This window comes from Macaca thibetana, chromosome 12 (assembly GCF_024542745.1).
Source record: "Macaca thibetana thibetana isolate TM-01 chromosome 12, ASM2454274v1, whole genome shotgun sequence".
NCBI classification, from domain to species: Eukaryota; Metazoa; Chordata; class Mammalia; order Primates; family Cercopithecidae; genus Macaca; species Macaca thibetana.
In genome coordinates this window covers 65,378,643-65,394,213 of record NC_065589.1, presented here as the reverse complement: position 1 = coordinate 65,394,213, position 15,571 = coordinate 65,378,643, and the positions used below count along the sequence as shown (strand labels likewise).

The window sequence follows — 15,571 nt, the reverse complement described above, 5'->3', positions numbered from 1 at the left end:
AAATAATTTAACCTATCTAAGCCTTATTTTATCTGCGAAATGGGAGTAATTGTAGTTATTTCATAAAGCTATACTGAAAATAAATGAGATACTGCAGGCGAATTACTTGGAACTTTTCTGGTACACTTATAGGAGGCGGTCAGTAAATGTTAGTCACTTTGTTGGTATAATGAGATGTTCATTACTAAGTAGAACCTGACTGTACATTTACAACTTTGCATTTATTAGTATTATTAACAACTTAGTGTGCTGAATGGTCATTTTGTCTTTTTTTCCTAGAATCTCAAAATGATCTTTATAGAGATTGTGACTATTCACTAGAAAAAATCTTACAAAGCTAGGCTACTTATTTAATTGCTTTTTAAACACATTTGACCAAAAGAGAGGAAAGTTAGGCTTCTAGTTTATTATTTAACCCAGGAAATGTGCCGCCTTTGGGATTGGGGTCTTTTTCTTTCACTGCAAAATGAAATCTAAGTAGCAACAATTTGTTGTGTTGTTTCCAAATACAGGCAGCTGCTAGAGAAGAAATCCTTGCTAATGGAGGGAGCCTGTCACATCACCATGGAGGTATTCTTTTTTGGGAGTAGAATTTCTAATATTCTTACTTTAAAAAATATTCAGTTCAGTAAAATGCTAGGGAGAGACATGATATGAATAATATGAGAGTACTTGAGATTTCTTTAAAGTTTCTATGTCTTTGAAATAGTTGTTTACTGAGGTAGGTAGTTAGGTTGCAGTAGTAGCCACGAGAAGCTTACTTTAACAAGCCTGCATAGAAATGGATCCCAGCCAACCTTCTGAGGTCTCAGGGACCTCATGTAATCAGAGAATAGCTCAGCTTGCCTGGGAGGTACTTGACCATTAGGGCAAACGTTTTTAAAGGATGATGGGGAAGAAAACCTACATAAATGTTTTTCAGCCACTATTGGAATGTAGCTGGTCATCAGTTTTACAATATATTGAAGAGCTGTTTGTTCTGCCCGCCCAAAGCTCAGCAAATTAATCAAGACAGGATATGAGAAAAATCTTTTTTCAAGGTTTTAATGCTGTCTTGTTATTACTTGGTGGTCATTTTGGTAAGTATCAAGTGTTGTCAGAATTTATCACGTCACCAACAAAAATTATTACCAATATGTCTATCTTTGTTACTAGCATGCTTATGAAAATAATGAGGCGACCCTTTAAAACTTAAACAATGGCTATTCAGTTATTAAAATGGTAATTTTTGAGGTTATCCACTTGTTCTATAGAATAGAAATTTGTTCTTAATATATCCCTCAATATAATTTGATGCCTAGGAAAAGAGAAATGTGTAGATTTTTAAATAGCTTTTAGGAAACACAATGAGAATAACCACCTAATTTAAAAATTCAACTGCTCTTGACTCCTTATATCCTTTTTTTCCCCTGTTTAATTTTCATTCATAGCACTTATTATTATCTAATATGCTATATATTTGTACTTTTTAAAATTTTCTCTTCCTACTGAAAAGTGAGAATCCATGAGGACAGGAATTTTTTATTTGTTTGTTGCTATGTGGTAGCACCTAGAAGAGTGCTTAGCCCCAGTCAGCCCTCCATAGATTGATGCAGAATGAATGAAAGAATTCTGTTGGAAAAGGAGTGGACTGTGGAAGGTGTGTGTCCATATAATATTCTTACAGCCAGGTCTGGAAAAGATTGCTCATGTTGATGAATAAAATAGCTCCCAACATCATTGTGTCAGTTTAATCTTTTGCTATACTTTTCTCTTAACCCCCACAAATAAATTTTTAACTTAGCCAATAGCATTGAAGATAATATGCTCTTCTCTCCTTTTTCTATTTATTATCCTTTCATTTGATGATGGTTCTCATGAATGCTAGCATAACAAAAATGGAAAAGGGAGGGAAATGAATATGAGAAACCTCTTAAGTGGAATTAAAAGCTTCCAATTACTCTAAAAGTCCAAACCTTATTTTGGAAATGTGAATGAGGAGTTACTTAAAGATACTTAGGTTTTAGCATCTTCCTTTAAATTTTTCAGAAAGCTATATACATTATTTTAAATAGTTTTTATTCTGTTTCAAAATGACACTGTATTAATATGCAAGGAACTTTAAAATATATATAAATATATCATGAATTATTCATTTGTTCTTTGTCTAAATTGATTACATGGGAGAGAGGAAGCGAAATGATTTAGCATAATTACTTGTTTGAAGAAAAATTAAAATTTTCCCACCGTAGCCAACAAATTTGCCCTTTGGTATGTGTCAGCAGCCAACAGTGTACTTTTCTCTTTTAAAATGAAGAAATGTGGTTTCTGTGTTTATAATGGTAAATGATGGGGGAGAAGTGATTCTGCAAGAGCGTGAGAGCAGCTGAATCATATATATAACAAGGAACTAGAGGCTTAATTGTCTTTAGGTAGTTGTTTGTTAGATGAGCTGTTTCCTTAATTGTGAGATGATGTTCTCAGTTTACCCAATCTTTATACAGTGTCAGAAATTCTCTAGAAGTTGGAAATGACCAAATGACTGCATGCATTATAGAGGAAAACCAAACCAACAGTTTTTTCCTCGGCCAGTGACTCTGCTTCTTTAGAGTCTATGAGGAAATTCAGGTGCCTCCAATAATAGTGTCTGTTTTTAAGATGCAGAAAGTGTAATTTCACAGAACTGCTGATTTTACTTATTCAGATATACCCCAGACACTGAGAGCTTCTTGGTAGGCTCTAACAGAGTCTGCGCAAACATACTTGAAATAATGTATTCATAAAGCTGTCATTACAGAAAAAAGGAAATATGCACAAATTTAAAATAATAGAATTAAACAACTCTAGTGCAAATCTATTTGAAACCTGGATTTCATTTGTGAGAGCTATGGTAATACTCCATTATAGTAATCAATTCACAGAAATAAAAGTTAATTAACAAATAGTTAGAAAATGTTAATTTATAAGATCATGTTTATTCAATTATTGATCACAAAGCAAATAATGTAAATAGCTTCTTCTCTTTTTTTTTTTTTTTTTTTTTTGATACCGAGTCTCACTTTATTGCCCAGGCTGGAGTGCAGTGGTGCCATCTCGGCTCACTGCAACTACTACCTCCCGGATTCAAGTGATTCTCATGCCTCAGCCTCCCTAGTAGCTGGGATTACAGGCATGTACCACCATGTAAAAATACAAGAATTCTTGTATTTTCAGTAGAGACGGGATTTTACCATGTTGGCCAGGCTGATCTCGTACTCCTGACCTCAGATGATCCGCCCGTCTCGGCCTCCCAAAGTGCTTGTCATATTTTTTGATACAAAGTATGCTTAATACCTTTTAATGTTGTATAATCCGTTTTCCATATTATAAGTATTATCCATCTACTAGGCAATATGGTTTCAAAGAATGGCAGTCTTTCCCGTGAAGTGCCTTATAGTCCAGTAGAATAAAATATTACACCATTTCAAAAGCTACTGATGAAAACTGATGGGATTATATTATTGCTACTTTAAGGTAAAAGTATGCCCTTTTCTTTGAAAAGCATTCAAAAGATGACTTTAATAAACATGTAAATGCTATAGATGCTGAAACAGTGAAGAGAAAGGGGATAGAATAAAGGAAAATAACTAACATTTATAAAGCTGTAAATATTTGCCTAGGTGTTCCACATACTTAACCTCCTTTAATTCTGCTTAATGCAGTGGAATAGATATTATTCCTCTCTTTCACATGAAGATGCTAAGGTGCTGAATATAAAGTAACTGACCCAAAAATCAGTAATAATTGTTAGTGCCAGAATTTGAATTTGAATGCTTGTCCTCTTAAATAAAAGCCTAAAATGTCTGGAATTAGTAAAATCTAAAAAGACTGAAAATGACAGGCTTTGAGAAGAGACATGTAATTAATTTTTTTAAATGTATATGGGTTGGGTGCGGGGGCTTACACCTGTAATCCCAGCACTTTGGGAGGCTGAGGCAGGTGGATTGCTTAAGCTCAGGAGTTCGAGACCAGTTTGGGCAACATAGCAAGACCCCATCTCCACAAAAAGTACAAAACTTAGCTGGGCATGGTAGCGTGTACCTGTAATCCCAGCTACTCAGGAGGCTGAGGTAGGAGGATTGCTTGACCCTGAGAGGTTGAGGTTGCAGTGAGCCGTGATTGCATCATTGCACTCCAGCCTGGGTGACAGAGCAAGTCCCTGTCTCAATAAATCAATAAAAGGAAAATAAATATTATATATTACTATTTTTCTTTTAAAATATAAAATCTGTTTCTTTAATGTTGACATTGAGTTAATTACTTGCCCTGCTTTAGATGAAGCAGATGAACAGAAGTGAATTAAAATTTTAATTTCCTCATCATAGATATTTCTATTGTTTTCTCAGTTCTTTTCCATAAGTCAAATTTACTTTCTGGTTGCTTTTATACTTCCTGATTGTAGGTTCCTAACATGTCAACAGTATCAGGTAATAAAACAAATGGTGGTCATATCATGTTGCATTAAAGTTATGTGTATAAGTTATGTGCATTTTTCAGGTTCTAGGTTTATAGCCCTTCTTTAATTGAAGACTCCCAATTTGGTGAAATGATTTATTTTTAGAAATTATTGGCTTGAAGTTGAATCTAGCAAGGTTTGATGGCATATTAATTTATTTAGAGATTTAGAGGTTTTGCCTCATTTAAATAGAAATCTTTTAGGGCTATCCTATTTCTTGTATTTTTATTTTCTATGTGGTCAAAATATGACTGCATGGAAACAGACTCTGAACTACCTGGTTTTCTCTAGTGCTTAGAAAAAGAAACTTGATAAGTCTGAATACAAAACATACTTTAGGTATGCTGATAGAATGAAGATGCTTTCCCTTTTCTAGTTTTTTCTCTTCTAAATTGCTAAATATTGGAGTCTTCCAGGGCTCAGCCCTCAGACCTTCATTTCTCTATGCTCACTCATTTATTTGGTGATTATCTCTGTTTCATAATTTAGAAGACCATCTATATGCTGATAACTCCCAGATACCAAAAGATATCACCTCTACACCACTACGCTAGTTCCATCACTATTTTCTACAGTAGCCTCCTAACTGGTCTTTCTTCCACTCTGCTCCTGTATTCTCATTTCTCTTGCTGCTTGATTAATCTGTTAAAAACATCAGTGGTTTCTTCTCACATTCAGAACAAAATGAAAACTCCTTATCATGTTTTCCATAATGGTTGAACTAGTTTACAATCCTACCAACAGTGTAAAAGTGTTCCTGTTTCTCTACATCCTCTCCAGCACCTGTTGTTTCCTGACTTTTTAATGATTGCCATTCTAACTGGTGTGAGATGGTATCTCATTGTGGTTTTGATTTGCATTTCTCTGACGGCCAGTGATGATGAGCATTTTTTCATGTGTCTGTTGGCTGTATGAATGTCTTCTTTTGAGAAATGTCTGTTCATATCCTTCACCCACTTTTTGATGGGGTTGTTTGTTTTTTTATTGTAAATTTGTTTGAGTTCTTTGTGGGTTCTGGATATTAGCCCTTTGTCAGATGAGTAGATTGCAAAAATTTTCTCCCATTCTGTAGGTTGCCTGTTCACTCTGATGGTAGTTTCTTTTGCTGTGCAGAAGCTTTTTAGTTTAATTAGATCCCATTTGTCAATTTTGGCTTTTGCTGCCGTTGCTTTTGGTGTTTTGGACATGAAGTCTTTGCCCATGCCTATGTCCTTAATGGTACTACCTAGGTTTTCTTCTAGGGTTTTTATGGTATTAGGTCTAACATTTAAGTCTCTAATCCATCTTGAATTAATTTTCGTATAAGGAGTAAGGAAAGGATCCAGTTTCAGCTTTCTACTTATGGCTAGCCAATTTTCCCAGCAGCATTTATTTAATAGGGAATCCTTTCCCCATTTCTTGTTTTTGTCTGGTTTGTCAAAGATCAGATGGCTGTAGATGTGTGGTATTATTTCTGAGGACTCTGTTCGGTTCCTTTGGTCTGTATCTCTGTTTTGGTACCAGTACCATGCTGTTTTGGTTACTGTAGCCTTGTAGTATAGTTTGAAGTCAGGTAGCGTGATGCATCTAGAACTAGATGTACCATATGACCCAGCCATCCCATTACTGGGTATATACCCAAAGGATTATAAATCATGCTGCTATAAAGACACATGCACATGTATGTTTATTGCGGCACGATTCACAATAGCAAAGACTTGGAATCAACCCAAATGTCCATCAGTGACAGACTGGATTAAGAAAATGTGGCACATATACACCATGGAATACTATGCAGCCATAAAAAAGGATGAGTTTGTGTCCTTTGTAGGGACATGGATGCAGCTGGAAACCATCATTCTTAGCAAACTATCGCAAGAACAGAAAACCAAACACCGCATGTTCTCAGTCATAGGTGGGAACTGAACAATGAGATCACTTGGACTCGGGAAGGGGAACATCACACACCGGGGCCTATCATGGGGAGGGGGGAGGGGGGAGGGATTGCATTGGGAGTTATACCTGATGTAAATGACGAGTTGAGGGGTGCTGACGAGTTCATGGGTGCAGCACACCAACATGGCACAAGTATACATATGTAACAAACCTGCACGTTATGCACATGTACCCTAGAACTTAAAGTATAATAATAATAATAAATTAATTAATTAAAAAAAAAAAAAAAAGAAAACTCCGTATCATGACCTTCAAGGATATACATTGTATATCCTTCTCTCTGTCCTCATCTTTGATTACTTTGTACCTCTAGCAGCATTGGCCTTCTTGCTATTCCTCAGACATACTAGTCCCTTTTCCCATTCAAGGCCTTTGCTGTTTGTTCCCTCTTTTTCTAATGTTCTTTTTTTTTTTGTCCTCTCCTTCAGATGTTTGCATGGCTCACCTTCTACCATTGTTTAGGTCTCTAATAAAAATGTCACCGTCTTAGAAGGATCTTCCCTGTCCTCTTGTGTAGCTTCTGTATTCCCCATTTGAATTAAATTCATTGAGGTTAATGACTTTATCTTGTTTGTCACTGTATTTCTCACTCCTTATGGCTGCTCTACATAGTTCACCATCATAGATGCTCAATGAATATGTTAAATGAGTGAATAAGTGCATGCCCAAATAAATGCTCGCAGAATTTGAACAGTTTTGCAAATTCTCAAATAGCTCTGAATCTTGCATATTAATCCTTTTTTTTTTTTTTTTTTTTTTTTTTTTTTTTTTTTTTTTTTTTGAGACAGAGTTTCGTTCTTGTTGCCCAGGCTGGAGTGCAATGGCTGGATCTCGGCTCACTGCAACCTCTGCCTCCCAGGTTCAAGCTATTCTCCTGCCTCAGCCTCCTGAGCAGCTGGGATTACAGGCTCCCGCCACCACACCCAGCTAATTTTTTGTATTTTTCGTAGAGTCGGGGTTTCACCATGTTGGCCAGGCTGGTCTTGAACTCCTGACCTCAGGTGATCCCCCTGCCTTGGCCTCCCAAAGTGCTGGAATTACAGGCGTGTGCCACCACGCCCAGCCGCATATTATTCTTTTATATTAGAACAGCAGTAGTTGGCTGTGGCTCACACCTGCATTCCAAACACTTGGGGAGGCCCAGGCAGGAGGATTGCTTGAGCCCAGGAGTTTGAGACAGTCTGCGCAACATAGCAAGACTACAAAAACTAAAAAAAAAAAACTAGCTCACTCTGGTGGCATATGCCTATAGTCCTAACTACTTGGGAAGCTGGGGAAGGAAGATGGCTTTAGCCTGGGAGGTTAAGGTTGCGGTGAGCTGGCATCGCACCACTCCTCTCAGCATGGGTGATAGAGAGTAAGATCCTGTCTCTTAAAAAAAGAAAAAGAAAAAAGGCAATAGTCTCATAGTTAATGTAGCTTAACATTTGGTAACTGGCCTAAATATTGAATAGAGGGTCATATTTAGTCATAGAAAGGCTCAGCTTATTCTCTAATATTTCTGGGAAAGTATATTAGCAGAGTGAGTTATTCATTGGAGAAGTAGGGTAAAATAATGTGCATTTTTCTGCAACTCCATACCACCAACCATTTAGTGTTCTTCCATAGATGCATTAAGTATGTAAGGTTTCATTCAAACCTTTTGTCTTAAAACCAATAAAAATTTGAGTAGCTGAACAACAGAGGGGAAAGAATGTAGGCTCTGGAATCAAATCTATATTGGATTCCTGGTTTTGCATTTAACTGTGTGACCTTAGGAAAATAATTTCTCTGACTTACACTTTCCTCACCTGCAAAATGGGAATAATGGTACCTGTCTCATATGTTTATTGTAAGACTTAACATGATAATGTATGTAAAACATCTAAATGCCTTACATTTAGTAGGTGCTTAAAAAACAATAGTTTTTTGTGTTTGTTTGTTTTTAATAATAGCAATAAACAGCACCAGGTGGCACTCTGTTGGCACTCTTGCCTTAACCATTAAAAAAAGGATTACAGTGTATTTGAGAAAGAGCCATACATTCAAGGGATATGATTCAACAATAGTTTTAAAACTTCATTTATAAACTACAGTTGATCTCACTCTATAGGAAAGTTTCTTACAATCAGCATGAAAGAAAAATAAATTTCCTTCACAGTATTGGCTATGAAATTTGCTATCGAAGAATGTTATTTTCATAATAGCTTTTCTGTTTATAGGTAATCATGTAATTTGTATATTTCAAATGCTTGCTGCTATTCAGTATAATTTCATAAAGCAGAAATCTTTTCAACATAAATTTTAAATAATGTTTTTAGTTGCCTTGCTAAACTTATTCAATACTAGAGCTTTTGAGAGATCACTTATTTTTATGTATAGAAAAGATTTTTCTTGATTTGCACCCTGAACTTAAAACTCAACTTGAACTCATAGTAGCGTCTTTATTTACTGACCTTCAGGCAGTGTCATGACACTTTCAGTACCATTTTTGAGTTCCAGAGTAAAAGGGCCAGGGGTTGGGAGAATATTGATGCAATTTCTCTTAGAGGGTTTGGCCTGTAATTGTGATTAATAACAGTTGCTTTCACTATCTGGAAACAGACAGGCTGGTTTGTCTGCCTACAATCATGCTGTGATAAATGGAGCTATTTTAACTCTGGTTTTGTGTATCAGAGAAAACAGATGTAGTCTGGAACTGGAGGCTATAGGAAATATAAAGCCTACTTAACTTAATCTTCATAGTGCTTGTTTTTGTAACTGACGAGCTGGTCAGTTTAAATAGCAAAGTTTATGTCAGCCATGTATTTAGCTTCAATTTATGACTTAAGTTTTTAAGTTGTTCATTTGCTAAAATTATACATAAGTCCTTGTCAGGAAGTTAAAAACCTTGATTAAGTATAACCAGTCCTAGTTTAAATATTGATTTTTTTTTTACCTAACCAAAATTATTCCGTATTATAATTATAGGGCAGCTGCTGTTACCTTTTTTTCGTAGTCTTACCAGAATCTAATAGTATTAGAAACTTTAAAAGTAAAAGGAAACTACTCAAAGAAGCTGAGCAAAAAAATCAGTTTGGGGCCATTTGTTAATTTGTAGTGTGAAATAAAAGGCATATAGATTGGAAAGAAGGAAGTATAACTATCCCTATTTGTAGGTGCCATTATTGACTATATAGAAAATGCCAAAGAATGTACAAAAACAGAGTCAGCAAGATTTCAAGATACAAGATCACACACAAAAATCAGTTACATTTCTAAATACTAACAATAAACATATAGAAACCAAATCTAAAATATAATACCACTTATAGTTGTTCCAAAGAAAATGAAATAGGCATAAATCTAGCAAAATATATACAGAATTTGTATTCTGAAAATTACAGAATCTTGATGAAAGAAATCAAAGAAGGCCTAAATAAATGAAGAGACATACAGTATTCATAGTTTGGTAGAAAACTGTACATAGTAAAGCTGTCAGTTCTTTATAAATTGATCTATCTGGTTAGTGCATTTTCTGTCAAAATTTCAGCAAGATGTTTAATAGATATAGAAAATGTTATTCTAAAAATTATATGGTAAGGAGAAGGAGCTAGACAGCTAAAACAAATCTGAGAAAATGAATAAAGTGAGAACAGTCAATCTACCTTATTTCAAGACTTATTATATAGTTACAGTAGTCAAGACTGTGCGTTATTGGAAGAGGACACATAGATCAGGGGAACAGAAAAGAGAACCCAGAAATAGAGCACACAAACATGCCAAGCTGAGTTTGACAAAAGTACAAAAGCAATCTAGTGGAGGAAGCATAGCTTTTTCAACAAATAGTACTGGTGGGAAGAAAAGAACTCTGACCTAAATCTCATACCTATACAAAAATTTAACTCAAAATGGATAATGAACTTAAAAGTAAAACAACACTGTAAAACCTTTAGAAAAATGCATGGAATATCTTCAGGATCTAGAGCCGGGCAAAGAATTCTTAGACTGGACACTGAAAGTATAATTTATAAAAAATTGATAAACTGGATTTTATCAGAATTAGAAACATTTGCTCTGTGAAGGACTGTGTTAGGATGAAAAGATAGGTTATAGAGGAGGAGAAAATATGTGCAAACCCTATATCCAAGAAAAGACATATCTATTATGTATAAATAATTTTCAGAGCTCATTAGTAAAAAGCAAATACTTTAATTAGAAAATAGGCAAGAGACATGAAGAAAAATTTCACTGAAGAAGATATACAGATGGCACATAATCACATGAAAAGATGTTCAACATTGTTAGCTATTAGGGAAATGAAAGTTGAAGCCACAGGAGATATCACTACACACCTATCAGAATGGCTAAAATTAAAAAAAAAAAATAGTGACAATATCAAATTCTGCCAATGATGCAGAGAAACTGAATCACTCATACATTGCTCGGGGGAATGTAAAGTGGTACAGCCATTCTGGAAAACAGTTTGGCAGTTTCTTTTAAAACCAAACATGTAATCACCACTCAACCCAGCAAATGCACATTTGAGCATTTGTACCAGAGAAGTGAAAACTTACGTTCACATAAAAACATGAACATAAATATTCATAGCAGCTTTATTCATAATAGCATAATGGACCCAAACCGGAAACAGCCCAGATGTCCTTCAGCTGATGAATGGCTAAACATACTGTGGTACATCCATACCATTGAATACTACTCTGCAATAAATAAAAAAGAATGAACTATCAATACATGCAACAACTTGGAATAACTCTCCAGGGAATTATGTTAAGTGAATAAAAGCCATCCCCAAAGGTTACATACTGCATGGTTCTACTTCTATGACATTTTTGAAATGACAAAATCTTAAAAGTAAAAAAAAAAATTAGTGATTTCCAAAAGTCGAGGCTGGAGAGGGTGTGACTGTAAACAGACAGCACAGGGATCCTTGTTATGATAGAACTGTTCTTGACTATATCAATGTCAATATCTTATTCCTTTGATAGCTACCAGATGAGTTTAGCCTTTCCAACATTAAATCTTTATCATATTACCATAAGATAGAAAATTTGTTTTGCCTTTTAATTTTTTCAGTTTCTTTGGCCTTTTCTAACAAAACTTATATGTTGATTATACTATTTTTCCATTGAAGCAATGTAGTTAGAGTGTAAGAACATACTGTGGAAACCAACTTAATCCATAATTTAACTCAACATTAAACTATTAATATTGCAGCTATAGCACAGGTTAAACAGATTTGAGAGCTGACAGAGGAAATTTGTAGCAAGAAGGTACTGATCCCTGCTCGCCACCTCACCAACCGCCCACCCCTATGTGACTACAGGGGCCAAGCCCAAGACAAAAGGGCCAGGGACAACATTGTGTTTGCTGTCTCTTACCACATGCTATACCTTTAGTAGCTTCTAGCCTCAGGTGTATCACCAGGAGAGTGAATATAGGTGGCTTGAATAATATCACTTAGCTTCGGATCTCTAAAGAGAACGTTTTCTCTTTGACAATTTTATGTCTATAACTTATAAGTAATATGTTTGTTAGTCGGAGAATGCCTGTATTACATTATTACATTGTTACAGAATACTTTTTATAGTTGGTTTCATGTGATTAGCAAACAGTTAATCGTGGGAAGAGGTTGGGTGTCCCTCTAGCACTACTACGTAATCCAGCAGTAGTTTGGTCAGATTAAATATTGAAATACAAAGTCAATGCTCAGATCACTCATATAAGCAACTAAGTCTAGATTTTCTTCTTAAAATCTGACCTATAGAATAGTGCTAAAGAGATATCCAGGATACTCAAACTAGAACTTTCAAAATATAGTTGTTATAATGGTCAGATGCTTTTTGCTTTGGCTGAAGTCTACTTCTGAGCTTCACCTTCAATAATCTTCTAAATGTATGGCCCATTTCATAATTTGTTCTTTTTAGTAAGTCTATAATAAATCTTTTTGACTTATAATCAAATGTATGTTTCAAAAAATTAAAATTTAACTAGAGACTTCTGTGACCAGCAGACGCTGGATTTGTCCCTTATAGGTTAGGACTGTTTGGTAGTTTCTGCTAAATCTTCAATCCCTTAAGCCTCAAAAGTAGTTCCAGATAATTTTTGGTGGCCAGATTGGCCTCCATGTCCACATTTTCCATTTACATCATTTTACCTCTCATACCTTGAGTACATGCCTGTTCATTCATTTATGCTGTTGATCATACCACAACTTCTTGCATTCTTTCTTGAATCTCTTAGCATCCAGGGGAATAGTGAGCCTATAATTTGAAAAACTATACTTGAAAGCTTCCATATTCTCTGTTCCAAAAGCAAAGTTTTAAAAATGTACTATGTGTTGTGGAAGAACACACACAACTTGTTTTATCCAGGCTCTCTATATATTATTAGAAATTGAACTGTAAAAAAGTGAACTCCATTTTTAATTTAGGCAGAACCCCCCCCTCCGTCCCCACTTAGTTTTCTTTCTTTTCTTTTTTGTTTCTTTTTTTGTGTGTGTGAACTATGGGGCCTCACTCTGTCACGTGGGCTAGAATGCAGTGGCATGATCTTGACTCACTGCAGCCTCAAACTTCTGGGCTCAAGTTCTCTTGCCTCAATCTCCTGAGTAGCTGAGACTGCAGATGCATGCCGTCACATCCAGCTTATTTTTTATTTTTTTTATTTTTATTTTTTTAGAGATGGGATCTCACTATGTTACCCAGGCTGGTCTTGAACTCCTGGGCTCAAATGGTCTTCCCACCTCAGCCTCCCAAAACATTGGGACTACAAGCATGAGTCACTGTGCCTGGCCTAGTTTTCTGTAATATTCAGTATTTGACCCATCTTTTTTATGTCTTATAAAATACATCTAAATACTTAAGTACTTAAGGAATCATATATTTAGAATAATAGAGAATTATGGAATGCAAGGTACTTGTTTTCAGAGATGGTGATCTTGGCTTTTTGTAGCTCTGGTGTTGACTCTTAGGCTAGATTTATACTTCTAGAGCATCAGAAGTCAAAGGAATATGTTGGGTCAGTAGCTATGAATACCCCACATCAGATGATTCAGGTCTAAAAAAGTAGAATAGGCTTTATGTGGTATGTGTACACATGCCTTTCAGTAGATAACTATCCCATAAAGGTACACTGAAATAGTTTTAGGCCACCTGCTATTTGCTGTCTTTAGTCATTCATTTTCCCTTCCTTTAATATGGCATGCCACATAAGGGACAGAGTATAATTTCTTCCCTTTCTGAAAATGAGTTTTACAGGTGCTTAATAAGGAACTGCTGTATAGTTGTATACCCATGTATGTTACATGGATATAGATCAGTATAGTCAGCTAATTTCCGAATGCCTAACAGTACAACTAAGAATTGTACAAAGGGCATTATTAGTGGTGGTGTTTAGCTCTGGAATAAAAATCTTGTACTTTGAAGTGTGTTTCTTCAAGATTAGGGCCTGTGGTGTTTGTTGTTTTATTGATCCATGTGAGGTAGCTACATAAGGTGCTCCAGAATCTCAAGAAGACTCCAATAATTGTCTTGTTGTTAAGGCATAGTGAACGCTTTTGTTTGTGTTTTCTGTCTGTGTACGTATCCTGTGAAGTAGTTGACTTAAATTGTTAAACAAAGCCAAAGATTTCTAGTACCTTTAATTGCGTAAACCAAGGTTTCTGACCCCATTTCAAATTCTGTTATCAGTGGCAGAAGAAGCGCCAGACCTCTGCCATGAAGGGGTTAAATGCTCTTATCAAATGTGTTTATGAGGGGCCACAGCTTTGTTGGCTGTACTGGCCACCTTTTTTTTTTTTTTTTTTTTTTTTTTTTTACTTTCTACTTCACTAATCAAATGTATATTAGATTGATTATTGTAAAAGTGTAAACCATAGAAAATTTGACAAGATAGATGTGTAAATTATCCTTCTGACAGAACTAATGATGCACTCCAAGCACCTTCTGCTTTCCAGCGCTTGGTGAGTGACTTCATTAAATATGCAATGGCTGTTGGGTGGCTTCTTAGACGATGGTTCAGTTCCTTGTGGAATTGCATTATTACTAGAGGTGTAAAACCAGGCAGACAAGCTAGCTGTTGGGCATCCTGCTGAGGTTCTAATGTGCTCCATCTTGTTGGAGCAGTTGTTTGCAGTCTTTTCAGGACAATTACATCCATAACCACAGGATACATTCAGTGAAACTATATTACAGATAACAGTGGAGACTGGCATTCACTGCTCGTCACCCCTCTGTCTTCAGCCTCAGTGTGGGCAGCTTATAATAATATAGTAATGCCACTTTTACCATTCACAGAGTAGTTTTTTTTTTTTTTTTTTTTAATCCTGTGGAGCAAATCTGGAAAAAACTGATTTTTAACTTTTTAAATAAGTGCTTAAAATCATAGAATATTAGAGTTGAAGAGACTTCATAAAGTCTAATCCATTTGCAAGTGAAAACACAGGCTGAATCAGAGTAATGGATGGTCCCTTAGGAGATAATAGAAGGTCCTGGTAGAATATCTTTTAGGTGGTAGAGACTGCATGAGTAGGGGGATTTATTTACTCTTAGCTTCTGGTTTTAGAACTATCTCAAACAAAATTTTTCATTTTGAATTTAAGGTTTTTTTTTCTGCTAAACTTCATTTCCCCCCATCTTAATACCAGCAATACCTTTTTATTTCTGAAAGCCAAGCATATAATTTGCTTTCTGAGATTATCACAGTATTTATTATTTTGATGACAATTTGATGGTTTCTTAGAGAACTGGACAGAAAAGATGGTTTTAGTTGAGCTTGAAATGGTATTTAAGGTTTCCAGAAGGCAGATGCTATGATGTATCACTACAGCCTAATAAATGGGAATGCATTCTAGAATGACAGGCTGAATACTTTAATGAAAGAAGGTTTTCCATTTCAGTTGGTCAATTAAATCACTGTTGATGACTTTGGATCATTAATGAACATTTGTGGAAAATGACCATTTGAATTCAATTATTACAATAATAGGTTTTTTGGAGAAGTACAAGTACAAATAATCCTAACTGTAAATTAAAAGATTTATCCATTTTGCCACAGATAAGTTAGCGTATTGCTTTGCTTTTTAATACCAGAGCAAGTTGACATTTCAGAATTCTTTTACAGATTAAGTACATATTCTTTCTTACAAAAGTTCTACTTACAAAAGGTTATGTTTTTCATTGA

General features: G+C 35.4%; 2 protein-coding genes across 3 annotated transcripts in view; one reads left to right on the top strand and one right to left on the bottom strand.

Moving 5' to 3' along the window:
• The window catches only part of NFE2L2 (NFE2 like bZIP transcription factor 2), a 598,880-nt gene that overhangs the window by 293,605 nt on the left and 289,704 nt on the right, over positions 1-15,571 (bottom strand). The gene's annotated exons all lie outside the window — the stretch shown is intronic.
• Positions 1-15,571, top strand: part of AGPS (alkylglycerone phosphate synthase) — a 160,067-nt gene that overhangs the window by 137,959 nt on the left and 6,537 nt on the right. For both annotated transcript variants that reach the window (XM_050750550.1, XM_050750551.1), the window contains exon 19: positions 513-570. In XM_050750550.1, coding sequence (XP_050606507.1) covers positions 513-570 — 58 coding nt within the window. The remainder of the gene's footprint in view (positions 1-512; positions 571-15,571) is intronic.